General features: G+C 43.1%; 1 protein-coding gene across 1 annotated transcript in view; it reads left to right on the forward strand.

Moving 5' to 3' along the window:
• GUCY2F (guanylate cyclase 2F, retinal) overlaps window positions 1–11,213 on the forward strand; it is a gene marked incomplete at both ends in the record, with an annotated part of 79,968 nt that extends 68,755 nt beyond the window's left edge. The window contains 5 exons of the mRNA XM_081222056.1: window positions 2,367–2,405; window positions 2,441–2,521; window positions 5,662–5,756; window positions 10,965–11,053; window positions 11,147–11,213. Of these exons, the coding sequence (XP_081078182.1) occupies window positions 2,367–2,405; window positions 2,441–2,521; window positions 5,662–5,756; window positions 10,965–11,053; window positions 11,147–11,213 (371 nt within the window). The remainder of the gene's footprint in view (window positions 1–2,366; window positions 2,406–2,440; window positions 2,522–5,661; window positions 5,757–10,964; window positions 11,054–11,146) is intronic.
• Window positions 11,214–11,669: the final 456 nt, after the last annotated feature.

The raw sequence follows: 11,669 nt of genomic DNA on the forward strand, positions 1-11,669 counted from the left end.
TCTACCATTGTCTGATAATCTCTTCTGGCTTTATCTGTCCCTTAAATATTGATATGCCTCAGGGTTCTGTCTTTCATCCACTGTTTCTCTCCCCTTATATGCCCTTCTGGGTCATCTCATCCATGTCTATAGTTTAACTGCCACTCGTGTGCTGATGACTTCCAACTCTACAACTTCAGCACCAGTCTTCTCCCTTAAGCTTCAGCCCTATATATCAGACTTGCTACTGACATTTCCACTTGAATGTTCCACACAGACCTCAGACTAAACAGATCCAAAACAGAATGATTTTCTTCCCACATAAACAGTTGGTGTCACCACCATTCACCTAGTTATTCCAGTTAGTCTTGAGAGTCATCCTCCTTGACTCCTCCCTCACCCTGACCTTCACCATTCAACCAATTACTAAGTCTTAAACGTTTTACCTTTTCAGTATTTCTTGATTCTGTCTTTCTCTTCTTGACTCTCACTACTTAAGTCTAGGCCACCAGCATCTCTTGCCTGGATTACTGCAATAGCATCTTCTTGCTTCCACTCTTGCTTCATTCTGTCCATCCTTCTCATGGTCATCACCATATCTGTGTTTGCTTGCCTGTCCTTCCATTAGACTGTAAGCTCCTTGATGGCAGGAACCAGATCTTACTCATTTTTGTATCCTGAAGGCTTAGCACATAGCAGGTTTTCAGTATTTTTCTTTTAAAGAAAAGCCTTCATCTCCCATTTGTGCTTCAGTTTCACATCAACAACCCCCCTCTGCACATCTCTTCTTGGATGATTCATTATTACCTCAAATTCTGCATATCTAAAGCTTCAAGTCATCTTTTCCCACAAACCAGTGTAAGCTCATAAGCCCATGCCAATTTCCTCATGGTTGTCAATCAGACAGTCAATACTTCTCCTTTGATAATGTCTCTCTTTTATCACTCCTTTTTGCCCTCCGTCCATCATCACCTCCTTTCCAGTACTTACAACTTTGTGCTTGAATTACTGCTATTACACTTAACGGTTTTCCCTGGTTTTACTTTCTCCCCTTTCGATGCGTTCTATACACTGGCCTGAGAAAAAAAAAAGAAAAATGATTTTCATCATGTGATTCCCTGCACAAACTTCTCTAATGATTCAAGGTCTGCCATCTTGTACAACCCAATAGCCAACCTTGTCTCTAGTTTCTCCTTAGGCACCTGAACTAAGCAGACTGCTTTCTCTAAGAGCTTCCCAAAATTCCATGCTCAGTCCCAACCACAAACCTTGCCTTACCTTACCTTCTCCATTGGGCCATTTTTGACTGAACCAGGTCTTAATAAGCAACCCCTCCCCCATTTTCTAAACTATTAGAGCACTTCTGCCTGTGCCATTTATCTTGCCTCAGCCATACATTGTCTTGGGTTGTTGCTTAATTGCTTCCAGTTTGGTAGTCTCTTTTCTTCAATTAGATTATAAACTCCTGGAGAACTGAGACCATGCACTACATTTTTTATTCCCCTTGGTGCCTACCTCAGGGCTTAATGAATGCTTCTTAATGGGTGAGAAATGAATTAAAATGAGAAACAAAATTTTTATTCTTAAAAATTAATGTTCAGAAAGAACTTTTTGAAGCAAAAACACTTAATTATTTTCTTTAATTCAGGAAACAGCAAAAAGATAATGCTGAACACTTTTCACATAGAAACAGAACAGAGACCAGAAAGGTGAAGGTGGAGAAATTTCTAGATCATCTTGCACTAGGTTTTCAGTATGGTTGCTGAGATTTTTTCAAGTAATGTTCACTCTCTGGACACTTAACATGATAGTATTAAAATGCAAGTACAAAACTCATTCTAAGGGCAAATAGAAAATATTCTCAGATTATCTTTATATACTACTCTTCCATGCCTCTAACACAAATGATTGAATGCCAACTCTACTTCTTTTCAGATTTTCCAACTGTCTTAGCAATAATTCTCTTTATAGACACAATTTGGGAGACAGCCCTATGAGATCCCTCCTTCCAACCCTAAGGCACAAGAAAGAGTCACATTTTTTCCCTTGCAACAAACATGTTTGGATCTTGAATCCCTGCCCGGGCTTTTCTGATTGGGTTTAATGCTTATTTGTCCCTGTTGACAGATATAAGCATCTTGGGTGTAACTGTTACTTGGAACAAAGGTATAAATCAGAAGGGTAATCATTTCTTCATCGTTATAGATTTGCTTTCTGGTAGGGCAAAGAGTTCATTACTCACTGTAAGACTTCCTTCAGATGCCCAGAGCTATTTAGTGGCAACTTTATTCTTTTATGCAGCTGCATTCCTTGCCTTGGCAGTGTTCCTCTATTAGCATTGGATGCATACCTGTTGACTATACTCCCAATTGCCTGCTACTCTATAGGGCCGGTTGCTGCTGGAGTGGTGGGCCTCACCATGCCCAGTGGCGAGCAGCCGTTAACTAATGCCTGCTTCTAGAGAAGCCGTTAACTAATGCCTGCTTCTGTTTATTTGGAGACACTGTGAACACAGCTTCTCGGATGGAATCAACAGGGTTACGTGAGTACTTCTAGAGGGATGGATGGGATGGTAACCTCCTGCTACTGACAAAGTGATTCTTCCTCAAGAGAGGAGAAAGAGGGACTTCCCTGGTGGTCCAGTGATTAAGACTCCACGCTCCCAATGCAGGGGGCCCGGGTTCGATCCCTGGTCAGGGAACTAGATCCCACGTGCCGCAACTAAAGATCCCACGTGCCGCAACTAAAGATCCCATGTGCCGCAACTAAAAACCACCCAAGCCACAACTAAGACCCGACACAGCCAAGTAAAAAATAAATAAATAAATATTTTCTTAAAAAAGAGGGGAAAGAGAGCAGGGAGATGTTTTAATGTTTCAAAGAAAAATCAAAGATAACTTGAGATGAAGATTTAACACACATTATTTTGGTCTCTAATGGCAAACCAGCAGGGGGTGATGTTGGATTGAACATGATGTCGTTCTAGCCGTGAAGCTGTAGCTAAGTGACGCTGAAACAGCCAGACAATTTGATCAAAACAGCTCAAAAGAATCCTTTGGGTAAAGGAACAAACTGGCCAACCTGGTGGGTTTGGGAACGTCATATTGAAAAAGGAAATAGGTAAGGGACTGACATTTTTCAGTTTTTCAGCTAGTTTGTGGAGACACACCCAGAGCCACCTGTCTCCCAGCCAGCTGCTGTTTGCTGCTCTAGTCCTCTTTTTGAACTCGTCACGACCCCAGGAGTTCTGGCTTCATCAAATAGTGCCCTCAAATTTAGCTAGCAATAATCCCTCAATCTAAGGAGCTTGGAATTCTGAAATGATTAATTTCAATTTGCCTGTATATAAAACTCTTAGCTTCTACCAAAACAGGCATGGTATAAAAGATACCATTTCTCCCTACTTCTTTGAGAAGAAAACTGTACAAACCATTAAGTCATTTGTGTGCTGCTGGCAACCCTTCCTTGGTTATTTCCTGCTACTATTAAGGCAATGTCAGAATCAAAACGTGCTTTACCTATATTATGGTTGAGCAAAGCGATTTGTTCAAGCTAGTATAAAAAAAGCATCAAGAACCACAATAGATTCTATATATAGTTTTCATGGATTTTACATTTAAAAAAACCACTTAAGCCTTTAGCAGCCCTGGCTCTGGCAGCTACTAAGCAAGACAAGCTCTTCTCAAACTTTAGCAATATACGTAAACAAGTCCCTGATGATGGTGGCCTATATCACAGTGGGTGGTGCCCTGTCTGACCCTCCCCCCATCACTCATGTGTGGAAACAGCCTTGCACGATGGGTCCAGTCTTAGTCAATCTAGCCTGTGCAGCCATGATTAAGGAGGCAGCATGGAACTTAGAAGCTGTTGTCAGAATAAATTTTCTGACATCTGGGAAAGTCTTCGAACTCCACAGGTATGGCAGAGCCCATGGAAGGAGTCATCCAGGAACTGCTGCACGCATATAACTTTGCTCTGGAAGTGCAACCCAAGATGAAGTGAAATTGATCATGGAAACGCAATGCAGATTTGGCACAGTACTCTGGACTGATGTAAGCTTGTAGAACACTGAAGTCATATTCTGGTCTGCACCAGGGAAACTCCTAGGAAGGAGAAAATGGAGTGAATCATGCACAGCAGTGTATATTAAGCACTGACTATGCAAGGAAGGCATTATGAGGGATACAAAGAAGCATACATATGTGGTCTCTGCACTACAGGAACTGGTTAGAGTGCTTTTCTGGAAGCTAATGACTGTGACTGAAATACCACATTAAGCGCCACTCCTGAGTGAAGATCTGTAAAGAGGTAGACTAACTTCATGAAGACCTGTAAAGAGGTAGACTAACTTCATCGTTGGATATGATACTAGGACGTGTCATAGGTCTACTTTTTAAAAAAATCAATTTCATCAATACCTCCTTTATGCTCAGTTGAATCTACTGATTCTGGAGTGGAAGTGACTAGTAACCCAGCCCTGGAGTGATCTTCCTTGCCACACAACTGGATGGTGGTTGGAATGAGCCACCTCTCTGTATTGAGCTGTGTGTTCCCCGTCAGTAGGATTATTCTACTGAAATGTTCCCTCACAACAAGATGCTAGTGGAGTGTCACACATAGGGCTGGCTAGGGACACACTAGGTGAATTTTAAGGATGGGACAACCTTTTTGGAGCAGAGGTTTTGGGTGACCATGAGGTAGTGCGGAAGATACAAACAATACTGAGCTGTCAAGAGAAGGAAAGTCATTGTAGAACACATCAGAAATTTCTTGCAGTCCTTTTCGGCCATGACTTGCTACTCAGATTGTACTCAGATTCTAAAAGAATTACTTTCTCAAGTGTGTGTGAGACTGTCTTGTACTTTTATTGAACACAACTTGAACAAGGTCTTACTTCATAGGATGACAGTTTTCAGGACAGTTAAGGATCCTACCTCAGTTAAATGATTGTTCTTCACCAAAGAATTAGACTTAATTTCTAAAAAGAAGTTTTAGTCATAGTTCCTCATATAAAGCTCTCATCCTCAGTTGGGATTATTAGTTGGAAAATGATCCATTCATGTGTGTACACAGCTAGAGGCACCCACCCAAAGGACAGCTATAGAAGTAGTCACCACAGAATGTTGGCAGAGGTCTTGGTACATTTCTCTCTGATGTTTTAAGTTCAGCAATACTGAAAGACAGTTGGATGGATGTATATGGAAGAGACACCCTTTTGCCTCTTAAGTAGGATGTGCAAACCTTGGGGGTTCAGATCCAGCAGCAGCCTGTGAGAGTGGCTGCTGAAGCTTAATTTCCCTCAGATGAGGTCACACTTCAGCTAAGAGCCAAGTAGTGGTTGCTTTTTTCTTCATCTCAAACCTCAAGTTGAATGAACACCTTTCTATCGCATGGTCTTTCATCTGAGATAGTGTCTAGGAGGCTGATAGGTGCTACAGCTAATGTTTTATTTGGTGTTTGGCCTGGTGAGGAAGGCCATCCATCTCCCTCTCCTCCTCCTGTGAAACTCTAACTAAAGCTCTTTCTCTCTCTCTCTCTCTCTCTCTCTCTCTCTCTCTCTCTCTCTCAGGGACTTTGCTTAGGGTCTAGTTCATTTAGAAGTGGGGGCATTTATTACATTAATATTTTTCTCACTGATTTTACCTGAAAAGATCCAAAGTCATGCCTCTCTTGCTTTTACAGCTTATCGCATTCACGTCAGTCACAGCACGGTGACAATTCTTCGAACCCTGAGTGAAGGCTATGAAGTGGAGCTTCGAGGAAGGACAGAGCTCAAGGTATAATGTCCTTTTGTTTTTTGAGTCAAACCACTTGGACACACCTGCTCCTGGAGAGGTCATGGTCTGCTGAAAGAGTTTACCTGGGTGTCTGATTATAATTTGGGCAGAAGTTCCAGCTCCATTTCTGGTTCCCAAAAGATTGTTCCTTTTTGCCTCACTTTTCATTCCTTTAAAATATGGCTACAGTGAGAAGGGTCGTTAAAATCCCTCTGCATTTTTCTGACTAGGAGTTGCATTTTTCTCTCTTAAAAAATTGCCCAGAATTTGCATTTCAGTGAGCGGCACTATTATTTACATTTTCTAACTTCCATTTCATTTAGTATGTGGCAGTGCTACAGTGTTGGGGAGTTTGGGTTTTCTGTCCATCTGCTTGGTGGCTCTCCTTTCTGATTTTTCATCCACAACATTGACCCCCTGTTTACGGAGAGGCTTTATGTCTTTCCCCAAGAACCAGTCAGTTCTGATGAAAGACAAACATTTTATAGTGCCTTTTCTCTGTTAGGACTATCACTCGATCTGGGATTCAGGATTATAGTAATATTCCTTTTTCTTTTTTCACCGTTTCCACTGGATTCTTTTCATCTTCCTCTGGGTACCCCAGGGCCCCTGGTCGTCCCAACTGTAAGAGACTCTAGAGATTTGATAATTTAACTCCATTTTCAGATGAAGAGCCGAGGCCCAAAAAGGTGAAGTAATTTGATCAGGGTCATATAGTCAGTTGATAGCAGAGTCAAGCCATAACCCAGGAAGCCTGACTTCCCATTCAGTAGTCTTTCTATGATACCATTGTCCATGAAAATTATTTCCCCAGTGATTATTCTTGGGCAAAGCAAAATCCGGGCAGTGAGTGATGCACAATTTGTCTCTGTCATTTGCATGCCTACCCCAAATAGTGGCAATTTACATATAAAAGGATTTCAGAAGTCAAAGATTGGAAGGCCTGGTTCTAGTTGATCAATTAATTCCCTTTATGGCTAGTCTTAGGTTGTCCCTTCCAATAGATCCTTAATATCTTCTAGCAGGGGGTATGGGTCACTTATTAGGGGACAGAGGTTTCTTTTCCACCTCTTCAGAGAGCGCAAAGATAGGATGTGGGTGACGATATTACTTAGGCAATGAATCAAATCACCCAAGGCGTTTGTGATCCCTCTATATATTTGGTCATTTCTCAGCAGAAGAGGACAAAGGTGGCTTGGTTTCCTGAAGCACTTGCCTGCCTGTATTACTAGACACAGATTCCCTCATTTAAGAGAGGATTTAAGGGCTGAAGAGTGCCACTTTTGAAACTGAAAAGGAAAAATATACCCCCATCCCCATGGTTTTTATTACCCCCCAAATACCAGTCAGGAGCAATCACATCTTTGGGTGGTTCACATACAAAAGCAGGACTACTTTAAAAGGCCCCTTTGCAACTTCACAATTTCTCCTACCCCAGGGAATTTGGGGGAAGAGGCTGGGAGAGGCTTCCCCAAAGGCCATGTCAGGCCTTGGTTATTGGGGTGGCAGGGGCCTCCTGAGGAAGAGAGATTGACGGGGAGATACTGAGAGAGAAGAAGAGAGGGTGCCCCAGGGGAAAGGAAGGGAGAGGAGGGGAGATCTTTTCTGTCTCTGTACCTCTACCTCCCCACCAGAGGCAGGTATTGGCTATTACCTAGTAGGGACTTGGGGACAGAAGATTCCTTGTCCCTTGAGGGCATGCAATACATCCCCAATAAGACCACATCACCAGCACTTTAGAAATTCTGATTTAACATTTCCACCACCACCCGCCCCCCCCCCGCCCCCGGCATCCACACTGTGCTGCTGGAAAGCAAGAACCGCTGTAGTGCCTGGGTCAGAAGGACCACATTTGATGGCCAGCCAGGTGTGATTTCAAAGCTGATGGCCAAAAACATCCTCTCCTTCCAGCTGGCTGACGCTTAAAATTCCTCCATCAGAGCCTCTTCTCTTCAGCTCAAGGCTTGGATCCAGTAACAACAACACTCTTCTCCCCTCTACCCCCCATCCCATTTCCTTCACTGGAGTGATGACGCTTTAAGTTGTTTCTTTTAGTGGGATCAAAGATGTGGATTGGATTGGCTGAGAGAGGAGAACACAGAGAAGTTGAGTAATTGAGTGGGAGGGGGATACAAAGAAAGAGACCAAAATGAGGAAGCTTAGAGGCGGACACATTTAGAGACAAGAAGCTCATACTCTCTGGGAAGCTGTTCCCCTGCCCACTCCAACCTCTTCTTGTACTATACTGGCACAGAATCATCAGTGCTTAACTGGCCATTTCTGCCTTTTTAAATATTTTTCTCCTAATGGCCTGGCGATAAGTCATCTTATTACCTCTTCTCTTACATGAATGAGTCCTGGTTCAGTTACTGTTTTCCTAACAAGTTTGAAGTTCCTTGCTGAGACTTTGTATATATCTAGGCTTATCACATATATTTGCCAGGGCCTCTTAGGTAGGTTTACATTCTGAAAAACTTTCCCCAAATGGTTGTTCTTAGTTGGTTTCTGTTGTCCTTGCCAGAGGTGGACATTTACACACCAGCAACTGAGCTAAGAAGTAATGAGGTTGTATTGACAGAGTCATGAAGGTCAGAAGGTCTGGTCCATAATTCTTGTCCCATCAATGACTCAATGTGTGACATTGGACAAGTAACTTCATCTTCTCTGTGCTTCCATTTCTCAACATGGAGGCCTCTTCTGACCTGTGATTATCAGGCAGATCATTAATCACAAGCTTTAAAATTCCCCGCAGTTGCTTTTTGGCCTCTAGACCTGCCCCTTGACTCCAGTGTGTTGGAAAAGTTATATGGTGTAGAGGGAAGAACACTTAAAATTTGGAGTCTAAGGTGTTAACTAGACTTCTTGTTGTGATCATTTCACAATATATACAAATAACGAATCATTATGTTGTACACATGAAACTAATATAATGTTTTATGTCAATTATACCTCAATAAAATATAGCAAAGTCATAGTAAAAAATAAATAAATAAAATTTGTAGTCTAGTAGGGTTGGGTTCAAGTCCCAGCTATGTCTACTTATTGACGAGTCATTTTATCACCATAAACCTCAGGGACCCCATTTGCAGAATGAGGTTAATAATAAACCTATTTTCCACAGTTTTTGTGAGGATTAAATAAGACAGGAGGTGCCAAAGTATCTTAAAAGTGTCAGGCCAAAGTAAAGTGCTATTATTTGGGAGGTCTCTGGGACTGCCTAGGGATTGATACTGAGTCAGAGAGTTCACTTTAGGCTTCAGTTGTTGCACACTTGTTTCCTCCCCCACCTCCCTTCAGTAGACTTTTGAAAGTAGGGTGGGTAAACAGAGAGCTAGGATTCTAAGAATTCTCCTGGATGGGCTCCCAAACCTCAGAGAGCCCCTGGAGCTCCCCAGCATACTCTTTGATTTGGAAGCTTGCCTGAGTCCATAACACTTCCATCCTATTTTGCAACCATTGGTTTTGGCGTGCCAGTATGTCCCAGGACTCACCCAAATATCTAGACAATCCTGGCATCTGCAAATCTCCCTTGGGGATTGGCATGCTGTCCTGATAGCCCCTAGAGCTCAAGAAAAATAGTCAACTATGGTTGGGGGTTGGGGTCAAGTTCTGAGAGTATGTTTTACCAAAATGAGGTACAATGACACCTTGAGTATTCCAAGTACTCAAGGAATGAGAGTGCCAGTTAATGGAACAGTCTATTTACTGAGCACCTGTTCTATACGAGACACTGTACTAGGTTCTGTGAGGAAAATAAGGAGCTGAGGAAGCAGAAGAGTTGGGCTTCTGTTTAGGGCCCAAGACATGGCCTGATAATTGTTTTTATTTAATTACACTGTGAGCTCCTTAAGGACAGAGCCATCTCTGTATTCCCGGCCCTGACACCACGAGGGTGGAATAAATGTAAGAATGAGTGATGGGAGCATATTTTTAAGTTGCTCACTTCTTCTGAAAACAGAGTGGCCCCAAACAGTCCAATTATTTGAGGTTTAGGTTTAGGGTGGGTTGGTTGCCTGTTCATGGAGGTCGGGCTGTCGTGGTATTCTCTTCCTACTCACCTCACGGAGGGCTCGTTCAGAGCCTTGAACCAAATATTTGCGAAATGCTTTGAGATTCTCCAATTAAATGTGCTAATTATTATTATGGTTGTTGTTGTGATTGTTAAGGGCTGGATATATGTGATGTAAAATAGGGAATAATGGATTTGATATTTAAAGGGGGCACACCTCATTGGAATTTCTAAGTTAAACTATTTAGAACTGTTCCAAATGAGATCTGCCGAGAGTGAGACCATATTTCAGATTAATGAGTTGGAAACACATCCCATTACTTTTCTCAGTCTTAGTAAACACATTTTTCCCTTACGGATTGGGGAAAATGAGAGGACAGAGAAAAGAGAATTGAAAGCAGGAGAGAGAACCACATTGCTGAGGAGGGTTGATTGGAAAGAGGGGAGGACAGGGCAGAGGCAGAAAATTTGGCTCTTCTGAGGTCATCACGCAGGCTCTGGGGCAATGAACTTGAGTTTACATTCCCTTCCTCTTCTCAGACCTGTGGTTCTTGACAGTCAACTAATGGGGCTGTAGGTGGAGGCCTCCCTGGGGTCTCTCTCTGTAAGACTCCCTTGGCAGGAAGAAAAGAACATTGCAGAAATGCAGACTTCTCAAAGCAGCCAGGATGCCCTGGGCTTAAGATCAAAGTTGCATGGCATGCTTTCCATTTCTATTTCCTTTTTGGGTTTTGTGAGAGCCATTGGATGGTGGAGTGTTGGGGATGGAGGTGGACTCTGAACGTATGTACTCTAGATACAAAAGACAATGGGTTGCCTAATTCCAAAAGATCATGGCAAAAATGACAAATGGAATCTTTGATTGAACGTACAGATGTTTGGTTGCTATGAAGTGAAACATCCACGTATTCCCAAAGATGGAGCTGCGTGGCAGCGGGTAGACAAAACATCTGGATGACAGCTTGAAATGCTGTTTGCTTTTCATCTGGCCGCTGTGGCAGCTTATGGAGCTTGTCTGAGCCTTAGGTATATATGGCAAAGAAGCCGTGTAGGAAGGAAGACTCCAGGGAGTGGTGATAAGGGGAAAGCAGAGGCAGTTTCTGAGCCAAATGGAATGTTTGCACCCTATTGACCAGAAGGACTTCTTTAGGAAAATTGGTTATAGCACGTTTAAGATTTTCCGTATTTTCTATAATAAGGGCAAAGGCACAGAAGAGACCTTCTGGCTGGTTGGAAAAAAAGGCTTCACGAAGCCCCTTCCCATGCCTCCACCAGTGGGCAAAGATGGGTAAGTGGAGATCACACTTAGTTAGCATCTTCCCATGCCCCTCTCTGCCACACTCTCTTCATTAACTATTTTTGTGTCTCTCCTGCCCTGCAGACAAGTGGGCCATGGCCTGCAACCAGTGGAGATCACAGCCTTCCAAAGAAGAAAAGCAGAAAAGTAGCTGGTGAGAAACAAGCCGTAAGGTAATGGCCAGCAGGAAAACAGAGCCCAGGAACTGGCCAAATATTCAAAGCTGGGGCTCCCTTTGGCATGGGTGCTGGTCTCAGCCTACATTCCGTTGGCAGAGTGTGATGGAGTTGGTGAATTTCCAAGCTCCACTGAGTTGCGCAAAAACCTTGTGGGGAGGCCTATTGCAGAGCAAGCTGCATCTGAGGGAGGTCAGCTGCCCCGGCCTTAGAGAGATCTTCACCTCCTCACTGATAACGTATTTGAATGTTAATGAGGCTGGCCTTGTTATCCAGTTATCAGGCAGGTGCACCCATCTGTCTCATTGTGAGCACTTGGGCCTCACGGTGAGCCACCTCTGGTCTTTAGAGACTCACCTCTACTTAAGCCACACAGCAATATTGCAACGACCCCCTTTTCCCAGGATCTATTGGCAGCATCATCTTCGAGG

Source organism: Mesoplodon bidens (genome assembly GCF_964165515.1).
Source record: "Mesoplodon bidens genome assembly, chromosome: X".
In the NCBI taxonomy this organism is placed as follows: Eukaryota; Metazoa; Chordata; class Mammalia; order Artiodactyla; family Ziphiidae; genus Mesoplodon; species Mesoplodon bidens.